The 24,438-nt window shown below is 40.0% G+C and overlaps 2 protein-coding genes across 11 annotated transcripts in view; one reads left to right on the top strand and one right to left on the bottom strand.

The window, feature by feature from the left end:
- Positions 1 to 1,652: 1,652 nt before the first annotated feature.
- LOC113583923 (G-protein coupled receptor family C group 6 member A-like) lies at positions 1,653 to 5,218 on the bottom strand. The gene is made up of 6 exons (XM_027020556.2): positions 5,025 to 5,218; positions 4,569 to 4,857; positions 3,467 to 4,195; positions 3,098 to 3,313; positions 2,856 to 2,973; positions 1,653 to 2,755 (listed from the first exon to the last, which is right to left on the bottom strand). Exons 1-6 carry the CDS (start codon positions 5,216 to 5,218, stop codon positions 1,653 to 1,655), a joined length of 2,649 nt encoding a protein of 882 aa, XP_026876357.2.
- Positions 5,219 to 7,984: 2,766 nt separating this feature from the next.
- Positions 7,985 to 24,438, top strand: part of zgc:103755 (uncharacterized protein LOC449988 homolog) — a 32,359-nt gene continuing 15,905 nt past the window's right edge. For 8 of the 10 annotated variants that reach the window (XR_004776766.1, XM_035532546.1, XM_035532544.1 and 5 more), the window contains exons 1-9: positions 10,529 to 10,668; positions 12,570 to 12,716; positions 13,473 to 13,612; positions 13,852 to 13,945; positions 14,079 to 14,240; positions 14,341 to 14,459; positions 17,332 to 17,577; positions 20,039 to 20,174; positions 20,482 to 20,613. Coding sequence is in view for 9 of the 10 variants with exons in the window: in XM_035532546.1 (XP_035388439.1) it covers positions 10,617 to 10,668; positions 12,570 to 12,716; positions 13,473 to 13,612; positions 13,852 to 13,945; positions 14,079 to 14,240; positions 14,341 to 14,459; positions 17,332 to 17,577; positions 20,039 to 20,174; positions 20,482 to 20,613 (1,228 nt within the window). In the remaining variant the exon portion in view is untranslated. Of the gene's footprint in view, positions 8,114 to 10,528; positions 10,669 to 12,569; positions 12,717 to 13,472; positions 13,613 to 13,851; positions 13,946 to 14,078; positions 14,241 to 14,340; positions 14,460 to 17,331; positions 17,578 to 20,038; positions 20,175 to 20,481; positions 20,614 to 24,438 lie in introns of those variants that run through there. The other 2 variants (XM_035532545.1, XM_035532549.1) reach the window with 2 other exon arrangements.

Genomic DNA, 24,438 nt, shown 5'->3' with positions numbered 1-24,438 from the left:
TCTTTATAATACTAAAAAAAAAGTTTTAAATATTAAATAAAAGGGATTCATTCCTTCATGAAATGGACTAAAAGTATCAACCAGTCTATGCAACAAGGTAGCGCACTTCTGTACCTTGTGGAGGACAAACAGCTGAAAGGATTAGAGCAGATTTGAGTGTAGTCTCCAGGATGCACATATGTCATGTTACAGCAAATAAAACCCATACACTTGCAAGACCTTAAGCTCATTAAGGTTATAAGGCTTCTTTTTAGGTGTATTTCATTGTGCACACCAGTTTGCCTCTTTTATTGCAAAGCATGTAACAGAGACGTTTACACAAAACAAAATGTTATTTAGTAAATTACATCTTAGTAAAATGCTGTATGTTCATAAACCTTTCCAGATATATTTATCAAAAATTACACCAAACACAGTATATTGTTTAATTCACTGGGACTAAATCTAGAGGTCTTAACATCATCAGTATGTTTTTCATTCACTGAAGTCTTTCCGAGCTCTAGTACTTTCACTGTGGAATTACAAAATGACTGGAGCTTTTACCACAAATCCACTGAGTCACTTGCCCTACCTGAATATTGAAGTTAAGCCTAGTGCATGTGTACTGTGGGAAAACCACTAACTACAAGTAGTAAGTACAATAGTGCACAAGAGAAGGGGAATTTTGCACATATTCCTGCTCCTCCTCCCTCACTGTGTTTACAGTCCTTCCTTTGTTCATTGAATGGATTAAGTTTCTTTTAATTTACAGAAAAAATAAGACATTGCATAAGCAATTCAGATGACTTTACTACTTTTTTTTGCAGATTTGAGTCATTGCGTTTGTTTTTGAATCATTTAATAGATTCTATTTTAATCACTTGTCTATATGTGAGATTGTGGGAAGGAAATCTTGATTTTTTGTTTTGAAAGATGTTGCTTATACTTAACTAGCTAACTCACAGGTGAGTGTAAATTTGGTTGTGTGCATGCAAAGCAGGATATTGAGGTTGTGCAAAGAATTATTGTAATCTCTATTCCTGTAAATCATGTGATTGGCACTAGGCAAAAAACCCCCATAATCTTTGGGTTTTCATTAGCCTCATTCTGTTGACGTCACTCAACTCACATTACTTTTACTCTCTGTCAAACATGACAAAGTTCTTCTTACTCCTATTTTAGTACAAAATATCCTATAGTTGGTATACTCCTAATTTACCTTCCATTAGAGCTAAATTAAGTTATATTTATGTTTAATTTTAGAACAATGTGGTTCTATTGCTTGACATACCACAGAGAGAAAGCTGAGAGAAATTTATAAATACAGGTAATGGCTTTACAAGTAAGGATACATTTATAGAACAAAGGAGTAATGAATGTAAATAAATAAGACAAGTCATTTGCATTAGAACGGTGGGTATGTTTTTAAAAAAATATTTTTCTATTATTTTATATATGTGTGTATATATATATATATATATATATATATATATATATATATATATATATATATATATATATATATATTACAATTACAGTTATGCCTTTTAAAACATAATGTCATTTGATATCCTAAAAGAGTGACTATAATAAATAAATAAGGAACATAGACTTATTTTCATAGTAAACCACTATAATCACTAAGGCACCGAGATTTTAGGCAGAGATTACTTTTAAACAGACCTTCGGTGATACCTTCTATGTGTGATGGGCTGATAATTACTGAATTTCTTATCCATGCTATGTATAGTATGTCCTATGTTGCAAACACCAGTATCACCAGAGTTCACTGTACTCTGTGATGATGCCATCTGTAACACAGTCGCTGAATGTAAGGACATAACAGTAGAGTGATAGATGCCTGAGTCAATTGACGATCTTGTACTACATGCTTGTGCAATATATGCCTCAGTAGTAACTTCGTCTTTCTTTTTGCAAAGAGCCATGTACCACTTGGGCACAAAATGAAAAAATATAATACCATAAGATGAAACTAAGATAGCTGCAGCCTGAATGGAGTATCGCTCTGGGATTTTAGCCACATATATTGGTGTAAAACAAACCCACACAAACAAGTATATTAGCATGCTGAGAATAATGTGTCCAGTCTCATTGAAGCGATGAGGGACCTTCCTCCCCCTGAAAGCCAGCACAAAGCAGATGAGTGCAAGCATAGCAATGTAACAAAGCATGAAGGCGAAGCCTATGCCAGAACCTTCTTTACACTGAAAATTGATCTCCATAGCACTTGGGAAATCTGTGGTGTCCATCGCAGGAGAATCAAAGATCAGCCAGAAGATGCAGATATGGGCTTGAATGAGAGTGCCAAAGGTGATAATAACTGGGGGCTTGTAGAACTTTTTCATACTGTGCTGGCGGTGTCGGGGGAGGAAAGCCACATAGGTGCGTAGGGCTTTCACTAGAATACATGAGACGGTGAGGGAGAAACCTAAGCCATAAAGGACTTGACGTGCCCTACAGATATGGAGATTGGGCTTCCCGATAAAGAGCAAGAGACTGCCAAAGCTAAGAGCTAAGCCTAGCATAATAAGAAGCATAATGTACCCACCAGCCTGTTTCATGACAGGACTCTTGCGGTAGAGGAAGTAGATAATCAGATTAACAAACAAAAGTAAAAATCCTGCTAGAACAAATGTTAAAACGACAATGGCATGCTTTCCATTCCACTCCCAATACAGTTCTGTCTTTGGCTTACAATATGTCCATCCAATTAAGGACCATGTGCCATTTTCACATGGAAGACAGCTCTGAACATCTGCAATAAAGACAGGAATTGAGTAACTGAATTTATGTACAGATGCATCACTAAAATTCATTTATAGCTCAATTATATATGCCTTGCATACCATACTCACTTGTATCATTTGAGTAGGTTCCCTCCAAACATTTTGTGCAGTTGTGGCAACACTGTGTTTTAGAGAGTTGTTTTGCTGTGCCAGGAAAGCAGACTTCAGAGCACAAGGAAACAGGTTTCTAAAAAATACATGAAGAAATAACTGATTTTTATTTAGATACTAAAAGCACATACACATACCTAGCTAGAGCCTAGAGCCTGATGTTCCTCCATAGTACAATATTTTAAGCATGTAGCACTCACCATACTGTTTGAATTATACCATTTAATAGCTTCTTTAAGAGTAAATTGTTTGTTCTCCAGATTGTAGTTGCCAGCAACTACAAAATCTCTCTGTCCACTGGACAAGTTTTGTACCCAGTTAATTAAATCATAGCCATTTACAAAATTTCCTGATGTATTAAAATAGAATGTCTGATTATCCACAGTAAAGTTGATATTTTTCAGTTCTTTGAGAAGCTGGGAAAAAAAAACAAAACATTTACCAACATTAAAGAATCCATATTTTGTATAACCTGTATGAATTATATAAATAGATTTATATAATTCTGTATGAAAATTACTGCATATCTTATCAATGAATCATATGCAATTTTGGCTTATATAGCTTACCTTCCAAGGTTGAAAGTCTTTTTCCCCTGAGCAGACAGTTTGGTTACAGTCTAAAATCTTCTTCAAGGCATAAGCAATTGACAGCACAGCCAGTCTGTCACCATAGGCTATGGAAATATCGACGGCTTCTGTTAAGTTTCCCTTGTTGTCCATTTGCTGATATTTTTGAATGAATTTGTTCGTAGCACCTGGGGGGGTAGACAACTTTTGTAGATACTCTTTAAAGCCAGGGATTGGGCCTGTAATGAAACTGTAACCAAAAATATTCCCTATTTTGTTGATTCCCTCCATTTTAGCAATGTCTTTTGACATTGACCAGCTATCACTGGCAATCCAGGTGCGTGATATATTTCTATGAATTATCTCTGTGAAGAGTTTTTTCACAAGCTCTTCTTTTAAGATAAGCAACACGACTTTGGCATTTGAAGTTTGGATGGTGTTCGCCACTTCTTGGATCCTGATGTTGATGTTTTGGTCATCTAGGTAATGTGGAAGTGTCTCTTTGAAGGCGGTGCATATGTTCTCATTCAATACATCAGTCAAAAAGCTATGCAGAGCACTTTGGCCGTAGTCGTCATCCCCATGGACCATACCCACCCAGTCCCAGCCGTAGTGAGCCATGAGTTTGGCCAGCGCTTTTGTCTGGTGGATATCACTGGGCACCGTACGTAGGAAGGCAGGGTAGCGCAGTCTGTCACTCAGCGTTTCTGCAGATGCACTTGTGCTTATCTGCTTAGATGAAATAAAAAAGTTACCGTCTGTCTCATTTTACACACACACACACACACACACACACACACACACACACACACACACACACACACACACACATATATATATATATATATATATATATATATATATATATATATATATATATATATATATATATATATATATATATATATATATATATATATATATATGTGTGTGTGTGTGTGTGTGTGTGTGTGTGTTTTAACCTTAAATATCTGATAAGGTGACCATACATTTCCATAGAATATTTCTACATAAAAAATCAGGTCTAGGTTGACCTCTGCATAGGAGCCAAGGGCCACATCTGTGAGCAGGCAGATATTGTGCTAATGTATGAATATCTCACCTGAGGAACCATGTAGAGGCTGAGAAGCCGAGCCACGATGAGAGATATTTCTGAGTAGCGGGCTCCAATTATAACTTTTACCCTGGGGTTCCAGTTGAGGTTGCAGGCGCCAGGTGCCATGCTGTTCTCAAACAGCATGTGCTCTGTGCTCTGAATGGCTTTGGAGCCATCACTGCATGTGTCACAAATGTAGTAGCCCAGGTGGACCCCTGGCAGGAAGCTGGAGTTATTGATAGTTTCAATGGTATGAATGACAGCAAGCATCCGTACAAATGATACCAGACAAAAGCTAGAAAGAGAGGGGGTGAAGGTGTTTTTAGATCAATGTATGACACACAGTCAACAAAACAAACCAAGAAATAAAAAAAAAATGTAAAAACATACATAATATAGATTGCAACAATGTTTGAAATGTTTCAAATACACTAGAGATTAAAGGCAAGGCAAGTAACTCACCTTGAACAGTTGTAGATCTCTGGCTGTTCTCGATTATACAGAGATTCCACTTTAGAATAGCAAGAACTGAGAATTCCTATCTGGATGTGTCCATCAGCCCAGGCTCCACACTTATCCACATCATAATCACAGCAAGTCCCCAAACTTACCAACAGGACAGGGCCTAAAGCCACCACATACATCCAAAGTGACATGCCACTCAAAAAGAATTAGAAATCACATTCAACCTTACAGACTGAGAATGAACTTTTGCAGCAAATTGGGCTGTTCTACTGGTTGTTATTTGAGACAACATAAAAAAAGAGTCACGTGTTTCACAACACCTTCAGTTGCATTTAGCCAGGAACAAAGAGATATGTGTGGGCATGTGAAGAGCATTTGTGGGATCCTTTCCTAGTTTAACAATGTGTATAATGGCAATTCACCTTGACTTTCACCTTTCCTCTTAATGATTAACATCTTTGTAAGGTATGGAAAGGCATTCACTTTGGTTTTCACCTTACTGTAAATGTTTAACATCTGTGTAATGTATAGTCTGCTTGTACCTGTAAGTAGGAGAAGGTGCTATTTCTATAACACGTACAACATACATTAAAGATACCAGGCCAAAGCTCCATAAAGAGCCTTGGGCCCGATAGGTAAAATGTTTGAGGACTAGATATTAAAACGTCCTGGGCCCTGGCCCCTTACATAGCCTGGGGCCTAATTATTAATAACCATTCACCAGTTGGATTACAAACAAAGGTATGGGAGAAAGTGGTGGTTAAACAGATCCCCACTCCCTCTTCCAGCTCTTCTCTTTTATCTTCAAGCTCAGGTCCTCTAGCAGAGGCCTGTGAGCTTGAGAGTGATGCATAATATCTTAGCTGTTCCCAGGACTGCACTCTTCTGGACTGAGATCTCAGATGTTGTTCCTAGGATCTGCTGCAGCCATTCTCCCAGTTTAGGGGTCACAAGCCCTAGGGCTCTGATTACCATAGGAACCACTGTTGCCTTCACCTTTCACTCTAGCTGTTCTTTCAGCCTTTGGTATTTCTTGCTATTTTTGTATTTTTTGATCCTGATGTTGCTATCACTTGGAATTGCCACATCTATCACTACAGCTATCTTCTACTGTTTATCCACCACTACTGTGTCCAGTTGGGTAGCCATTACCATCTTGTAGTCTGTATCTGGAAGTCCCACCTTTGGCCTTGAAAGTCCAACGTTGACCTTGGAACTTCCAGCCCATAATCAGCACAGATCTTTCTGTATATTATGCCATCCAATTGGTTATGGCACGGCTGCCTGCCAGCATCTTGCATCCTGCTGATCCTGCTGTTATATGCTGAATTGTGTCTGGGGCATCTTTGCACAGCCTGCATCTGGGGTCTTGCCTGGTGTGGTAGATCCCAGACTCTATTGATCTTGTATTCAGAGCTTGTTTCTGTGCTACCATGAATAGTGCCTCCATGCTGTGTAGACCACTACAAAATGATCAGTTTCTCTAGTTTTACAATTGACGGCTATGTGTTTGACCAGGCTAAGCAGTTTTGTTTTATTCTAAAAAACTAGCGGTAAAAATATTATATTTTAGAGCATGTTTTTTTAGGAAATTACTAATGGTCAAAATAACAAAACAGTTACAGAAATTTCAGACCACAAATAATGCAAAGAAAACAAGCTCATATTAATTTATAAACAACACAGTACTAATATTTCAACTGAGGATGAGTAAAGAAATCAGTATTTGGTGGAATAACCCTGATTTTTATTCACAGCTTTCATGCATCTTGGCATGCTTTCCACCAGTCTTTCACATTGCTGTTGGGTAATTTTACACCAGTCCTGGCACAGAAATTCCAGGAGCTCAGCTTTGTTTGATGGCCTGTGACCATACATCTTCCTCTTGATCACATTCCAGAGGTTTTCAGTGGGGTTCAGGTCTGGAGATTGGGCTGGCCATGATAGGGTCTTGATCTGGTGGTCCCTCATCCACACTTTGATTGACCTGGCTGTGTGACATGGAGCACTGTCCTGTTGAAAAAAAGAATCATCAGAGTTCTGTCAGAGCAGAAGGAAGTTTTCTTCCAGCACAGTTTTGATTCATGTATCCTTCACAAAGACAAATCTGCCCGATTCCAGCCTTGCTGAAACACCCCCAGATCATCAGCGATCCTTCACCAAATTTAATGCTTTTCATTAAAGAAGAGCTTTTTTCTAGCTTTGCACGACTTCAGCCCTGCCTCCAGAAGTCTGTTTCGAACCGTACTCGTTGTGCGATTCACCCCAGCTGCTGCATGCCATGCTTTTTGTAGGTCACTTGACATCATGTTACGCTTGTTAAGTGACATTCTAATGAGGTGGCAATCATCATGGTCGGTAGAGAGTCATTTTTGACCTCTGCTAGTCTGTAGCTGTTGTCCCATGTGTTTGCTGCTTGACTTTGTTCTTATGAACCATAGTTTTTGAAATTTTCAAGACAGAAGCAACCTGATGCTCACTGTTTCTCTGCCAGCAAAGCTTCTTTTCCTTGTTAAGAACCTTTCTTTTCAACTCTTTTGGCATGGTCTGTAGCTGTATTTTGACTACACTTATTATATATATATATATATATATATATATATATATATATATATATATATATATATATATATGTGTGCACTTAAACAGCTGTCTGTTCTCTTGTACTTTACTAGAATTTTGAATATCTCTACATCTCTTACTACAATACACTGCAGTTACTCACTTGGAATGTTCCTCCATCTCACACACACACACACACACACACACACACACACACACACACACACACACACACACACACACACACACACACACACACACACACAGCTCTGAAGACGGGCCAGGGAGCTTTCTAGATTTGAGGACTGATGGAAGGCAATGACGCAGTGCATAAACAGCACCACTGTGTACCCGTCCATGGAATGACGTGTTTTTCGTCATCATCTCGGAAGTGAATGTGAACAAGCTGCTTGCAGAACACAACGTAACTATTAGGAGAACTGTCGGTTCACCATGACGATTGGGGCACTATCAGTGCTGCCCCCAACGAAAAAAACAGTGGGATTCCTGTGGATACCAGACAGGTATTTTGTCGCGATTATAACATGTTTAGAATTTTTCATACTGAGATTTTTTTTTAGAGATTTGAGACCGATTAGCTAGCTGGCTAGTTAGCGTTGAGCTAGTGTATGTTGTATGGTTCTTCAACTTCAGTCAACTGATTAAAGGATGATGCTGCAAGTGTAATGGAGTCAAACGGCTCACCTTAAAATAACACCGTCCTATATGTTTACAGCATGCGACGCCACTGTATCTGTTGATTGACATCGTCTTGTGGCATGCTGTGTGTCGTAGCTAGAACAGTTGACATGTTTGGTGTAGCTTCTCATACGTCGGTTATTAGGCCGTGTAAACTGTTAGTAGCGACTCCATCCATCCTCCAACACTATTTGTGTAGCTAATAGACTGTGCCTTGAACGACCAATGCTTTTTCACCCCTAGCAATGTTTACACACTTCAGAACCCAATATATGAAAGCAATAATTTATTTATTTAAAATTTATATATATATATATATATATATATATATATATATATATATATATATATATATATATAATATCTACCCTAAACAGACAGCTAGCAACATTAATAATAATAATAATAATAATTATTATTATTATTATAAAAGGGTATTACATAAAGGGTATCACATTTTTCAGGGCAAATGTAATGCACAGTAATTCTGCGGCAATTTATTTTTCAGTACTTGGTGTTGTGTGTTTTTTATTTATTTATTTTTTTTATTTTTGTTTACCTTCATATACTTCATCTATGATTTTGTACATTTAAGCTGTGTAAGCTTAAATAAGAACATGAGAACAGAATTGTCTCCAGGCCCTCAGTCAGACCAGGGAACCAAACACATCTAATAATAATAAATGTAACAAAACTAAAAACTTAAATAAATACAGGAAAAATACCATCTTGGTATACCTGGTAGGAGAGAGATTTGCTCATCTGAATTTAATCTCTTTAAAATTATTATAACAGCTCTCTCTCTCATCCAGTAGTAGCACTCCACGCTGCTCCAGGAAGACATCCACACACCCCTACCACCCCTTGTGAACGCATGTAAAAATTTGTCACAACTTATATGTATTAATATAGGGTTATAAAGGCATACTTTCATAGTTTTTCTTCCTTTTAACTTTTTTTTTTTTTATATAATTATCTGGCTTTATGGCCTAATGAACTGACCAATGGAATATGTTTTGGATGCACTTTTATAATAACCTCACTGAATAACTTTTTAAATCAATAGTTTGTTTTAGAGTGGTTTGTTTGTGGTATTTTTCTACTGCAAGAGTCCAAAATACAAGTGTAATTAGCTAAAAGTCATTAGTATATTTCCAATGTATATGACTTTAATATATTATCAAATCAGCAAAACTACTTACAGTTAACTTAGTATTCTAAATAAACATTTTAGCATACAACACTTACATAACAGATGCATTTGGTTGCCTAAGGCCTTTTACTGCCTGTAAATCTGTTGCCTCTGTGTTTGTGTTGATATTTATCTAGGCAGTACTTTATCATTTTCTTCTACATTTCTTCTGATGAGGCATTTGGTCATAATGCCTAACTGTGTGGCTCTCCTCTCCATCTGTAATTTTGGATTTGAGGCACTGCCATCTAGAAACAAAATCTATAAAAGGATCATTTAGGCTACACCTTTTGCTATACTCTAGAGTAGTTTTGCAGGTTTTTCATTGTGCACCACTTCGCAAACATTATGCTCATAGTTTCTCCGTGAGTTGCAGTACATTCATGTGCCTTACTCCTAATCGGTCCAGACTTTGTATAATTGAGACTTGAAAAACAACAACAAAAGCCCTCTCTCTTCAATTCCTAGCAATTATAGGTAATCAACATTCATACCTGAAACTGGCTGCAGTCAAAAAAATATTGTGTGATGCATTGTGCAGTCCAGAGAAGAGAGGTAGTGCAAAAATGGAACCAAACCCAGACTAGTACCAACCAATAGTCTGTGTTGTACAAGGCCTAAGGATTTCTTTCCATAGTAACAGGTTGATATCTGCCTTTTTTAGGGCCTCTATGATTATACAAAATTAAGTCACTCTGCTTTATTGACTCTTTTGGAGAGCTCTTGCACAATCCGTCTAATATTTGTTGTTTTGAATTTGGTTTGTGAGTTGCTAATATTTAGCTAATGTTTGTGTATGCTCCTTCTGTAAAGTGCCTTAGGTATAAAAAGGGTGCTAAAAAATTAAACATTATTATTATTATTATTATTAGTAGTAGTAGTAGTATTGTTATTGTTGTTTTTATTATTGATGATGTTGTTGATGTTGTTTTAGCAGAAGCTTGTCAGTTAGAAGCCTGGCTGGTTAGTAAGCTTTACTGGTGTGGAATGGCATATATGTGAGCCATAAATAGCTCTTGGGCTGTGCCTGATCAAAGGGCTTGTTAAACAAAACCAGCGAGGTCAGTCATGTCATCCTGCCTTCCACTGTGCTCTGGTTCCATTCGAACTTTCCTTTGATTGAATCATCGGCAGTCATGGCTACCTCCGTGGAGGAACACGGACATAGCAAGATTCTTCATGGCATGGGTGAGTGTCGGGGCAGTTTGGTACTAGTTACTGCTGTCTCTCCTGCACCTGCTGCCTTCCATCTTGCTGTTCCAGGGTTTCAGCGATTCAGAATTGGTGTGTTTAAATGTATAGTTTGGTTTTCTTTACCTAATGTCTTTTGGTCACTCATTTTTATGTTGTCCAAACTGAAAACAAGTGGTATTAGAGGTGGTATGTTAAAATATGTCCTGGCCCCTTGAATATCTATACACAATACTGCTGGTTGTCATTATGAATAATATGCTATGAGGTCATATTTTCAATGTAGGACTAAAATAGATAGAACAGTGTTGATTTAAAATAGCTGTTGTTTGCAGTCCTCTGGGGGACCTATTCATTTGAGCAGTTCCTTTTTTAACAATAGGGCCTAATTGTGGAAATAATTTGTGGTGAAACTAACGTGTCAATATTCATCTCACTCCTCTCTGGAGATGTAAAGGCTGACAGCTTTTGCAGACGTGTGTGGCAGAACCAGGCCCACGTCTTTTATGCCTTGCATATCATTGATCTCCAGAATATTTATTATGACCTGCATTTTAATATTATCAGCAATATGTCTAAACCAAAAAAGTTTTTGTTTGAATTTTTTATTACAATAACATTTACACACGTGCAGTTTTTATGGAATCAACTGAATGCTAAATGTGACGCATTAAGAAGTCATTACTGCATAATCAGTAAATAAAAAGTACATTTAAAAAATAAATTATATATTCCTAACTTGACAACGTATCTTAGTGTTGTCTTAAAGTACCTAATTTTTTGTCCTTTTAGTTTTACTGAATTTGAATGGGAAAGATTTATTAAGCAGCAGTTAAGAGCATAAGTTACGTCATGCACATAAACGGAGAGCACAGATGAGACAGTGTGGATTGCAATTTGGTTATTAGTAGGAGGTTGAGACGCTGTTGTTTGTGTTGCATTAAAAGTGAAGTTATTTTCGGTGTGTGAGAGTTGTGGAAAGTTGTTTGTTTTGGAACTAGGTGGGTCACAGAGGGATCCCATTGCAGCCCAGAGGCACCGTCTAACGTCTTTGAGTGAACACACAAAGACTTTAGATGGGAGGCACGTCACATTTAAGGACCAGATCTGCCGAGATACAGCCAGTCCTCTAAAACTGGTTCCAAGTCACTTATTGCCCTATGTGACACACGCAAAGCTAGGCTCATTTTGGCAGCCAGTCGATGTAAACAACGCTCTTACAAAGAGGAATAGCACCACTTGAAAATAAGCGATCAAATAACATGGACAACAACATGGTCGTGCTGCCGTGCTATGCCATGTTTTTTTCTATGATCATTGAAGAACAGAAGAATTGTTGAGATTAGTGGGTGGGTGATCAGGATTACTAGGCCAACTCATTTCTGGACATGGGAAAACACTGCATAGCTCTCCAGAACTGTACTGAAAATACTTTGTACAGCTAAACTATGTATTAACAGGGTGTATATTCCTTATGACAATGTTGTAATTCTTTTATTCTTATTTTCTGTGCTGTCCTTTATGTAAACAACATTCTACTGTGTACTATGCATAGTCTTCGTTTGCTGTTTTTTTTTTAATTTTTTTTATATATTTTATATTGTCTTTTTATCTGAGCACCGATATCACCTAGACAAAATCCTCCTAAGGGTTCTTGATAAGAGAAGTTATTCCAATTCCAAAGTTTCCAAAGTTTTTAAATATAAAACTAAAGTCAGCTTTAAACTTATTTTTCAGATTATCTCAGAGGTCCATGCAACAAAACAAAATATTACTTTTTTTTTCTGCAAGAGACGTATCTTTTTGAAGACGAACTAAAACAAAAGGGGTCTGTTTAGATTGGACTCTCTCAACACTAGATTGAACCCCAGTGAAGCATATCACTGCTGTATGTCCAGGACTGAAGGGGAAGATGACTAAAGAGGACGTGCTGGGGGAGTACTCTGAAGGAGACGTGGTCCTGGACAGGTACAGAGCTCTGCGCCATACTGCCCCTCGGACAGTGATTCACCAGGTGGCATCAGCCCCCATGCCCAGTGATTCTGGTAAGAGCATGTGTTGTATACGTTTGAAATAACTCATCATTACCCTGCAAGAAGTGATCATGAAACGCTGAAATTGCCAAACAACACTCCCACTGGGCTAGGGCAGCGTTGGGGCCTGCCAAACCTCCGGGTTTACTGAAATCGCTAATGCGTCCTATGAGCAGTGTATCCAGCAGAAACGTAGAACTGATTTATTTTGCCAAAGCATTCTTTAATGCTATATCATTGTGACAAAGGCCTAACATACAAAGAGCTATGAATGAGTAGTGTGTGCTTTTTTGTGTGCATATTGCCTTTTTGCCTATTGATCCACCACAGACAGTGTAGATTTTAAGCATCCTGATCTATTTGGCATTCTGGAAATAATTTTTGTGCAAGAGTTAACGGAATTTGCTCACAAGGTCACTTAAATGTATCTCTAATTTTCTGCTTGTCAGTAACGCTTCATAATTTTTTCCCTTAAAAATCTTCTTTATTCAATCCCATACTTCATTTTAACTCAGTTCAAATGAGGTGTCTCACTGAATACAGATCAACAAACTGCTCTGGGCTCTGCACAATCGATTATGATTTGATATAACTTAGGCAAATTGATTTTTAAATTTTTTTTTTTCCACCTCTAACTTGTGCAAACTTGCAAGTCATCAACAGCAGCAGTTTTCTTGAGCCCTGGAGAACTTGTACATTGTTTGAGGAGACTTAATTTCGTCCAAATAGGATAACCATCTGCAATAATGTGGCTGGCTCCCATTGCAGATTTCTCCTTCTTTGACCCTGGAGACCCACAGTGTAGGGAGGTTCTGTTCGACCCGCACACTACAGTGCCTGAGCTATTCGCTGTGCTCAGGCAATGGGTGCCCCAGGTGCAGAAGAACATTGGTCTCATAGGCAATGAGGTCAGTGTTCAACAACTCCCAAACAGCTGTTAGAAAGATGCACACCATACTGTGTCAGGGTTCTGTGGTTCATACCCTCAGGGTTGAAATGTGATCTTATCCATGTGTGTGTCTGGATGTGTCTATTGCATTCGCATGTGGTTTCCGGGTGTGTCGGTTGCATGTGTGTGCAGTGTAAAATCTATTCCTAGGCAGGACTTGTAACATTAGGTGTGTGTATGATTGTGTGCTTTTTCTAGATTCTGAAGAGAGGCTGTGGTGTCAATGACAGAGATGGGCTTACAGACATGAGCTTACTCCATTACTGCTGCAAGGCAGGGGCTCCTGGCATTGGTGGGTAGTATACGGGCTCTGTAACTTTGTGTGCTCTTTTGGAGTAAGCTGGGCCCCCTTACCACCTTCACCTCCAGTCCTTTTAAAAGGGCTCTCTGTGTGCATGTGCTCTCTGCGTGTGTGCTGCGTGTAGGTGACGCGGCAGAAGCTGCGAGCTTCGCCCGGAAGCTGTTGGCTCTGGGCGCTGAGCCATCGCTACGCAGCCGCTGGACCAACATGAGCGCCCTGCACTACGCTGCCTACTTTGATGTCCCACCCCTGATCCGCGTGGTGCTGCAGGCAGCCCCGCCTGGAGGTGAGGCCCCCCCACGCCATGTTGCCTTTCTGAATGCCCCGCTGTTGGCCAGCCACCCGAGCTGACGGCTCTTTTTTGTCTGTGTCCTGCACTGTTTCAGAAGTCGACGCCACCTGTAGTGATTTTGACTTTGGCACGGCACTCCACATCGCCGCTGCCAACCTCTGCACCGCAGCCGTACGCTGTCTGCTGGAGCTCGGGGCGAATCCTGCATTCAGGGTACGTGCCACAGCATGGCTCTTCCACAGGCTGTTTGCAAACTTGGGTAGCCCATGGTGTTACTGCGAAGCACATTGCTGAAATTGAAGCCAGTGAACATCCTTTTAGTTGAGGAATACAAACTCATTTTCTGTGTCAGATCAGCAGCACATGGGATGCAGACACAGAAGTGCACCAGACACTACATCACACAATGGCAGCAGTATTTGTATGTGAGGCACCAATGAACCAGATTTATCCAGATATTCCCTTTCGTATTTAGATTCCTAGTATAACAGTGGCAGTATTAAGAGCACCCACCTGTGGACTCCACACACATACTGTTCTTTATTATCAACTCCTGCATGTGGCATTGGGTGAGCCATTCTGTTTGGTCCTACTGTCATCATACTGTCAAAGGCCCAAATGTGCTACCTCTTCTAGGGGTTTGTTGTGTGCTCACTAAATCCCTGTATCATGTTTCTGACATCATTTCCTCTCTGTCTCTCTCTGCAAGCATCCACCAAAATCAGTCAGGGGAAGTTTCGCTAGTTGTGGTTAACACTGAGATAGGACTGAACACATAATCTGTCAACAAGCATTACAGTCCCCACCATAAAAATAACAGAATTAACCAAGAATGCATAATTCATGAAATTGTTGTTGCAGCATTTTGAGCACAAAATGAGCAAGCAATTAATGGTCACAAATTGGTAAACAGGATAAAAAAAGACATGTGACTGCAACCCTTAGCAAAAAGGGAGGGGCAGACCAAAATATCAGAAGATATAACTCATCTGGAAACTGGATTATATAGTCATAAAAAAAACCCTGTCCATTCTGGTTGGGGATGTGTTCATTCTGTGTGCTTTAATTTCTGTGTCTGAGCACAGCTTGCTTTGTTTAAATACACGACTTCATGTCTGCTGAGAGGAAGTGCAAGAACAGAGTGGCAGTCCATTAAAAAGTCATTAACAAGTTTAACATAATAAAGACCATCCTGACTATCAAACGTGCCCACTTAATGGACACAGATTATATATGTGATAAATAAGAATTAAAATATAAGAATAAGTACATAAGAATATTCTTTCTGGATTTGGGACTGTGTTTAAACATTCTCTCTTTTTTTCATCCTACTCAGACTTCTGAATTATACCACTTGGGGGCAGTGTGACAGTGCTTAACAGACATACACGCAGTCTTGAATTAACTGTTGGCGGGTGATATGGCGCAGTGTGATGACCCTGTTTTTGGTGCATCCTCAGCTGCAATATGAAGCAAAAATGCAGTCAATAGCTATAACCATTCTAACTGCATATTAGTAGGAGATAAATAAATGTCAGCCTCTGAGAAGAAAGAAGGAAATTTGGCATGCATTCTCTCTCCTCAACACTCGCACAGGTTGAATAAAACAGTAATGTTCCTTGTGGCAATAGATTTGTGATCTAATATTATTCAATTACTTGATAACAATGAATGTCGGTAGTAATTTACTTTCAAACACTGGTCTTTGTGAACGTGGAGCTGGACATCATCTTCTGCGCCTCAGATCCCAGCAGCAAACAGCCTTAGCTTGCCAACTGGCAAACACTGATGTTTTCACAGGAAGCACAAAGACTGATGAATGAGTTTGTCTATGTTTCTGTGTGTGTGTGTGTGTGTGTGTGTGTGTGTGTGTGTGTGTGTGTGTGTGTGTGTGTGTGTGTGTGTGTGTGTGATAGAGAAAGCTACATAGAGTAATACACCTAAGCCTTTTTATGCATACCTTAAGTGGTCAGCTGGTTTTAAGGGAAAGCTAATTTCTATCTAGGTCAGTCACAAAATTACTGTGTCACTAAATGTATGGTTACATATCTAAGGTCCCTCTACAGTTAAGTAGAACACTTCTTGTTAAGGTTCTGGTGATAGTTTGGCTTTATGAATAGTTTGCTTGGATGGTGAGTTCAGGTCAGGTGGTCACTGTTAGTCTGCATGGCAGCATATTAAATCAGCACATCTTTCTTTCCCTCAGTTTCTACAATTCTTCCATTTATCATAGGGGCTGTTCTGTTGATGACCATTGTCATGGACATCTCAGAACTCTTCACTATATTTCAGACAAATTATAGTACTGTGTGCACAGAGTGTGTGCTGTTTGCTGTGTGTGTGTGTGTGTGTGTGTTTAGACTCTCTCGCTGTTTGCAGTTCTCTGTGAAAAGGGTCTGTGTGAAAGGAGGATCTGCTGGTCGTGTAAATGCTCCACTAGGAGCTCTTACGGCTGATGTATAGCATGTCCTCCTGAAGGAAACAAGTGCACAAAGCCTCTTTCATCTCCCCCGAGGAGAGGATCCACTCCAGACGGCCCTCGCTTGTGGATAGGCCCCGCCTCTGCCTGACTGCACTCTGCCTCCTCTAACACTGCTTCTCGGGACGGGGCCACCCGAATTGGCCTCACAAGCCGTGTTGCTGGGATTTAGTTCTATTGCCTCAGCACGTAGCTGCTCTCGGCAGGCGAGCCTTCATCTCGTTACCGAATTAATGTCAAGTGCGATGCATTACTACTGGCCACAGTGGCTACCTGGATCCAAGTGGAACACTGCGAGAGAGTGTGCATAGTGTCCAGGGTGAGGGCATCTCACCCTGCATTTGGCTGAAAAATGCGGCCAGTTTCATTGAGTGAAGTGGATTTTATGTTCACTCGAGGTAGATGTCCTGTGGCTTGAGTATAACATGGTACAGAATGTTGCTTGTTCTGTGATAAACCTCTCTGTTAATCACGGATAAGGCAGTTACACCTGTAAAGCAGTCTTGGTTTGCTTCTAAAAACTTTATTCTCCCTGCCCATATTCGTGTGTTTTATTTGCACCAGTGCTTATGAAAGCTCCTCCATCCATTCTGCACTTCTGAGCAGGATGACAAAGGACAGTGTCCTGCAGACGTGGTGCCAGAGCCCCTGGACATGCCTCTGGAGCTGGCAGACGCCGCGGCCCAGGCCAAGGAGCTGAGGGCCCTGCTGCAAGAGGCCCTGCCCTGCCCCATTGCTCCTCTCCCTCTCCTGCCTGGGCGAGTCCTGAACGTGCTGTCAGACAAGGCCTGCGCGCAGCTCTCCCGCATGGGCCTCCGCATCGGGGACAAGGTCGTCATCGCCGGCCAGAAGGTGCACTGCTCTCTGTTTTCATTTTGGAACAGCTGTATACTGAACAGTTGTTTAAATACAAAGCATACAAGATAATCAGTTTGGCATGTGCAAATACAAATATTTTTATTAGCACAATAATTATCTTGCCCTTTATCATGGATATTATCATGATATGGCAAAAACCAACCAACCAGACAAAACAGTATGCTTAAGAAGGAAAAACCTTCCTTTTGTACAGCACCACTGTTGGTAGTGGCACAGGAGATTTCATTAGTTCAGAAATCCAGGCTTTTTAGCTAATAGAATGGCCAATCATTTAGCAATAAAGTGTGCTATTGCTGACAGTATGCAGTATTGATTTAAACTTTACACATGACTAAATGTAATATGACTAACTGTTAAAGAAAGATTCTTACTGCACATTATTTAACCTTTCATAGTTTCACAGAACTATAATGAAACACTTCATAGTCTACAGGGCAATTAATAGTAATGTTATCTTAATACAGCTTAATATTAAGCATAGGGCATGATCATATAAAATCGTGTCTTACTGGTTAGTAAGAATTAGTAGTAATTAGGCTCTGAATCTTCACAAACTAAGCTCATGTTTTGAAAGTTAACAGAATCCACAGCTGACAATTTCAGCACAGTTCCTCCTCTGTTGGCACCTGCCCCAAAATTTCTTGTCATACCACTTTTACTTACAGGGTGGTGTTTAAGGGCCAGGCTGGGTGCATTGGTGGCAGGGTATGGGGGCCAGGGTGGCTGCATGGGTCTGGGAGTCAGGGTGGGCATGGGTGGGAGGGTCAGGGCAGGGTCTGGGGTCCAGGGTGGGTGCTTGGGTCTGGGTGGCAGGGCAAACAAATATTTGTCACGAGATGCTAACTAACAAAAGCTCAATGCCACTTGTTCCACATGGATTTTACCTGCAGGCCTTCTCCAACACAAATCCATCCTAGGTTCCCTAGTGACTAAAGATGGCACCATCGATGCCTGCTCCATGTTATCGGTTCCATCTGGATCTACACCTTTACACCATGACATGACAACCTCAGCCACTCTGCCTTTAAAATCCCTTTGTGGGGTTTAAATTGCTTAATATCACCATGTCAAATCTTATGTATTTTATGTTTAATGGTATATTTTTCTGGTGATTTTTGTTAAGTTTGAGTGTGTACAGAATATGTTTTTAAAAATTAAAGAATTTTGCCTTGCTGGGGAGAAGAGACTGTGTTGCCAAAACTGTACTTGACCCTTGAAATGCAGCTTTCATATGGTGTGTGAAGAGAAAATGACCCTGTGTTTTGCCTTCAGCTCTGGCTAAGAGCTGCACTGCACTACAATGTTCAGAGACTCAACACTATCCAGTTGCCATAGGAACACCAGGAAGTAAAGTGAGAGATTTTTGGCTGATATCCTTTTAGGCCTGGCTTTATAACATACAGTACATCCATACCTGTCATAGTTGCGCATTTTCTACTGTTAATATCATCGCTGTTGTTGTTTCGGATGTTCGAAGTATAGCGCACATTTAGAAATTGAGACACACATTTAGAAATGCACATTTCGAGAACTCTATAGTTCTCGGCACATTAAGGAATGTGTGAAAGAGAGTCCAGTAATAACATTTGGTCTGTAGTTACATACGACAGCCGTCAGCCTACAGGACATATTGGACAGCGGAAAGTATCTGTGAGGGAGAGAGTGTGACATTCGAGACAGGTGAGATAGCTGACACCTGCATTGCAGTGCTGATTGCGATGTCGTTGTTTTTCCAGTTGCGTCGCACATTTTTGGAAACATTTCGATCAGGTTTTCAGGTAGCCGTGCCGGTTTTAAAAAGTTCCCACATGGCATCAATGAGTTATTTTGAGCTGCTTCTTTACCGCTGGATGGTCGTCTTTTAATGATAGCAAAAATTTGCGAAATCCTGCCGTACACAGACCCCTGGCCTGCTGGGTGGCAGAGTGACTGATCTGTAGATTGTCAAATCAAAATCCCATTATGGCTGGCGCTGCTGGCTTTCCTTGATCCCTCTTTTATGCGTAACGTTAGGTTTTGTTTTTTTGTTTTTCTTTTTAATCCGAGCTAGTTGGCTGTACGAACGACGGCGTACTAATCCACACCGACTCCGCTGACCCACGTGTATGCAGCCGTTGAGCGTAAGCGCGGCTCATCGCTGACTGCGTCTGGAATAAAGAGCATAATCACTTTTCATTGCTCTCCAGAGTATGGGGCGTAATTTGAACAGGTCTATCGAACGGGCATTACCTCGCGACGACCTCGCATGACTGGGGAGCAAACTCACTAGCTGTTCCCTGCAGACTTTCACTCCGTTTGCCGGTGTATTGGACTGTCTGACGGTTGTAGTCCCTCTAAACGTTCTACAAATTATTGGGTGAATATCATTCTAACTGTCTGTGTGTATGGGTCTCTCTCTCTCTCTCTCTCTCTCTCTCTCTGTTCATTCATTCAGGTGGGCACACTGCGGTTCTGTGGTAGCACTGAGTTTGCTGGGGGTCTGTGGGCAGGAGTAGAGCTTCAGCACGCAGAGGGGAAGAATGATGGATCTGTAGCAGGTGTCCAGTACTTCAGTTGCCCCATGAAACATGGTACTGGTGACATCTCACCAATTTTATGTCTGGACTTAGTGTCCTGGATGTCTTGTCTTCCTTTAAGGATGCTTATAAAAGAATGCATGGCTGAAAATAGTGAATTTCCACTATATAAATCTCTACACACCAATAAAATAGCAGATTGAAAGAGCTGACAGTAATTTAAATATATATATATATTTTGACCATGGCATGTTAAATCATTTCTTCACTCTTTAGAAAAGCTGATCTCACCTGGTTTAAGACTGTACTGAGTATTTTTAGTACTGAAAAGTGTGTCTCTCTCTCTCTCTCCCTTTCCCAGGAATCTTTGCTCCTCTCTCTAAAATCAGTAAGCTCTCAGAGCGCTGGCGACCCAGCCCCCGGCAGTGTGCTGCACCCGTCCGCCCCCCTCGCCACATCGACCTTGCCCGGGTCAGGTCCAGGATCTACACAGGTACCCTTCCCTTTCCCAACATGCCCCCCAGCCACCTTCACCCGCAGCCAATTAAGATTCTTTAGCCCTCCCATGATATCTTTTTCTGAACCTCCCCTGAAGCGACCGGTGGAGGTGGTGCTGAAGAATGACCTCCTCCCCCTGGGGAAGGGAGTGGGAGAGTAAATCCAAGGACAACTTTGTGCACTGTTTGTCACTCACCTGCTTATACACGCCCACAAGCTGAGGGCTTTCTAAAACCCACGCCTGAACACACAGGGAATACTCTTAGAAACTTGGTCATTGTCATGCACACGGCACACAAATGGGATACTTCATAAATATTTCTGCAGGCCTTGCACACATGTGAAGCAGACAGAATATGTTTATTTACTTGTCCTCGCCACCCCCAGACATAGCTGCAGCACAGGGCACACTGGGCAATCTGTTTTGCATTTCTTCACATATGGCCGACTGAGTGGTGCTCGCTGGGGGCCTTTCCTTTCTCAGCACAGGCTGGGCCCTCTACCCCCTGCGATTATTGCCTTAATGCTGATAGACAACAGCATCTGACATCATCTCTGCACATCCTCGTTTCCTGATCAGCCCACAGCTAGGCCCAAGGGGGCTACAGCGTTCATTTACATTATTTTCACCATATCTATAAGTGGGTGTGTGGTGTGGGTGTGTGTATGCCCCCACATTTATACGATGGGCAGGTCAGTGTTTTACACTGGATGGGTATGAGCTAGATCTGTTTTTCTAAGATCTCAGGGGCACACACTTGTATTGGATTTCCCTGCAGAGCTTAACTGCACTCCACTGTTATTGCTAAATGCAGACATATGGGGCACAACTGCTTGTATGAGGGCTTTTATAAAGGAACTATAAGGCATTGTTATTGCTTTGGTTTTTCCCTTTTTTGTCCTCTTTTCTTTTTCTACAGATGTGGTTGAACCAGTAGTATCAGGCTGACAGTGGCACTAAAGGACTATATTGGTATCATTAATAACAGATGTCAGTAATACTAGTGTCATTATAGTAATTTTATTTTATGCACTTTTTTGAAATGCTACTCATTATTAATAGGTTAAAAGTAACCAGATAGAATGTAGTCCTTTACATGCATCTGAATTCTGCCCACCCCAATACACAAACATGAGGACCTATTCAGTAAATAAAACAGAAAATAAAATGTCATAGAACCTGTACTTAGTACTTGAGGTTCATTTATCAGCAATGAGACGGTGAGCAAGGAGAGAATTAAAGCTATCATATACGTTCCTAGGTGAATCATACCTTCTGGAACAGCACGGTATGGCCAAAAAAACTACATTGAGATAATATAGCTATATGTAGGCTTCTCACTCTACACAATAAAAAAGGGTGATCTGTTAGGCTGTTATTGCAACCTCCTACGATATCAGTAATGCAGAGGCCGATACAGTGATAATCGTCAAAAAGTGATATATTGTGCAGGCCCTTTGCCTACATACAAATAAGCCACGCCTCTCTGTGCTTAAGGCTTAAAGCAGCGGTACCTTTCTCACCTCAAGACCCTGTGGCTTTCTTTTACTCCCTGCACCATCTCTGTTAAACTGCCCTTATCTTTCTGTTCTAGACACCTACACTCCTTTCAGACTCCCTCGTCTCCCTCCTTTATTTCATTTCCTCTCTCTTCCTGCTCTGTGCTGGGCGAGGAGGCAGCCCTGACTCACATCCCTGTGCGACCATTAGGCTTCACGTTTACGCAGGATGAGGCTGAACATGGGCCAGGGGAGGTCTTCATGACACAGGGGCTGCATGACTCCAAACATTTGACGCCCATGGGCCACATAACTATAAACATTTCACGCCCAGGGCTCGCATGACTACAAACCTTTCTTTCTTTCTTTTTCTTTCTTTCTTTCTTTCTTTCTTTCTTTCTTTCTTTCTTTTTCTTTCTTTCTTTATTTCTTTCTTTTTCTTTCTTTCTTTATTTCTTTCTTTTTCTTTCTTTCTTTATTTCTTTCTTTTTCTTTCTTTCTTTATTTCTTTCTTTTTCTTTCTTTCTTTATTTCTTTCTTTTTCTTTCTTTCTTTCTTTCTTTCTTTCTTTCTTTCTTTCTTTCTTTCTTTCTTTCTTTCTTTCTTTCTTTCTTTCTTTCTTTCTTTCTTTCTTTCTTTCTTTCTTTCTTTCTTTCTTTCTTTCTTTCTTTCTTTCTTTCTTTCTTTCTTTCTTTCTTTCTTTCTTTCTTTCTTTCTTTGCCACACCGCTGTCTGACTCCTGATCTGCATTTGATCTGAAAAGTGGACTGCAGGTTGCATAGAGCCTGCTGATTGATTGTCAGCTGATCGTCATGACCAGTGAATAGCTGGGCAGCAAGACATGAGAAAGAGAGGGGGAGTAGAGGTGTATGGGAGTTTGTTATTGAACCACCACTTTGCACCCGATGGGCGTGACTCAATAAGTGTACCATTAAAAGGGGGCTAATGTTCCTTCACAGGAAGAAGAAAATACACTTGCAATTACTTTCCTGTTTGCAGGTGATTTACGAATAATTATGTTGTTTTAAAATTGCAATTGCCAAGCAGTCTCATTTACACAGAGGATTATTCATTTAATTTATGTTTTGTATGAAGAGGTAGTGCCCAGTTTTTCTCAGTAATTACTCCTCTCAATTAAAAAATTGTAATGATTTGTAAATAAATAATCAGATTAACTTTGAAGTTCTAAATATCTTGCAGTAAATCACTCTCAGCTGCACAAATACTTTTTTTTTTTTTTTTTTTTTACTTCATATTACTTAATTTATTAGGGCCTAAGATCAGAGACTTTTAAAAAAAAAAGTATGGCTCACCAAGAATTTCTTATAGAGCCCCAAAGAGCTCAAATCAAAATCACAAATTCAAGTTTCTTTGCCTCCAACATCTGAAACAGACACTGGTGCTTAAATATTTTATAATCTGAAAGTACTTACCAGATTCCAAAGTTAATGAAGACTTGCCCAAGCTGTGTATCCAATCACATTGAATCTGTTTTAAAAGAAATGGTCATTAACTGTTCTGCATAGTTATTACACAACATACCAATTTAGGCCCATCAGGTCTCAGCTTGTTGTAGAAGTTGTCTTGGCTTGTCATATTCATACATGAATTAAAATGCAAACAGTGTTGTTAACCAATTAGTACAATGCGCTGTAAATGTTCCATAAATATCATTTTCTTTTAAAAGTCAAAAATATGTTAAGAATTTCAGAGTGATGATATACCAGCTAAATTTAATTTATTACCATAATGAAACTTATCTGTTTGCTTTAATATTCATTACGCAATCAGGTTGATTATATGTACTATTTATACTTGCTCTTTTTACTCATATTTTGTTTAGCTCCTTCAGTACAGAAGTGATATTTAAAAAGGAGGCCGTTTTGTGTTCCTATTTCAGTTTCAAAGAATTAGGCTGCCAGACGTTGACATCAGTAGTAAATTGGTTATTCTCAGGTAATTTAAATGGCTCGAGATTGCACAGATTTATGATGAAAAAGCATCACAGTGACACTTCATCAGTCACATAAATTCTGTATTGGAATTTTGACATCCCTAATTCCGTGTGCATTTGAGCTGAAATGTATTGACTATTCTGTGTTTTATTACTGTAACATGAGAAATGATGAGCAATACATTTCCATACATTTGTGTAACACTAAAAGTAATTCTGAAATGTGTGAACCTTCCCATGAAAACAGAGTATTGTGTTCTTTCTATCTTCCCAAAATGTGCAGTTATTTAGCTAGTTAAGACTATTCAACAGAAATATTCCATCAACCTATTTTCTGTAAATGTAATTACAATAATATAATCCTGG

The sequence above is a fragment of the Electrophorus electricus genome, chromosome 13, assembly GCF_013358815.1.
Source record: "Electrophorus electricus isolate fEleEle1 chromosome 13, fEleEle1.pri, whole genome shotgun sequence".
NCBI lineage: Eukaryota > Metazoa > Chordata > Actinopteri > Gymnotiformes > Gymnotidae > Electrophorus > Electrophorus electricus.
This window is presented reverse-complemented; position numbering and strand designations above follow the sequence as displayed.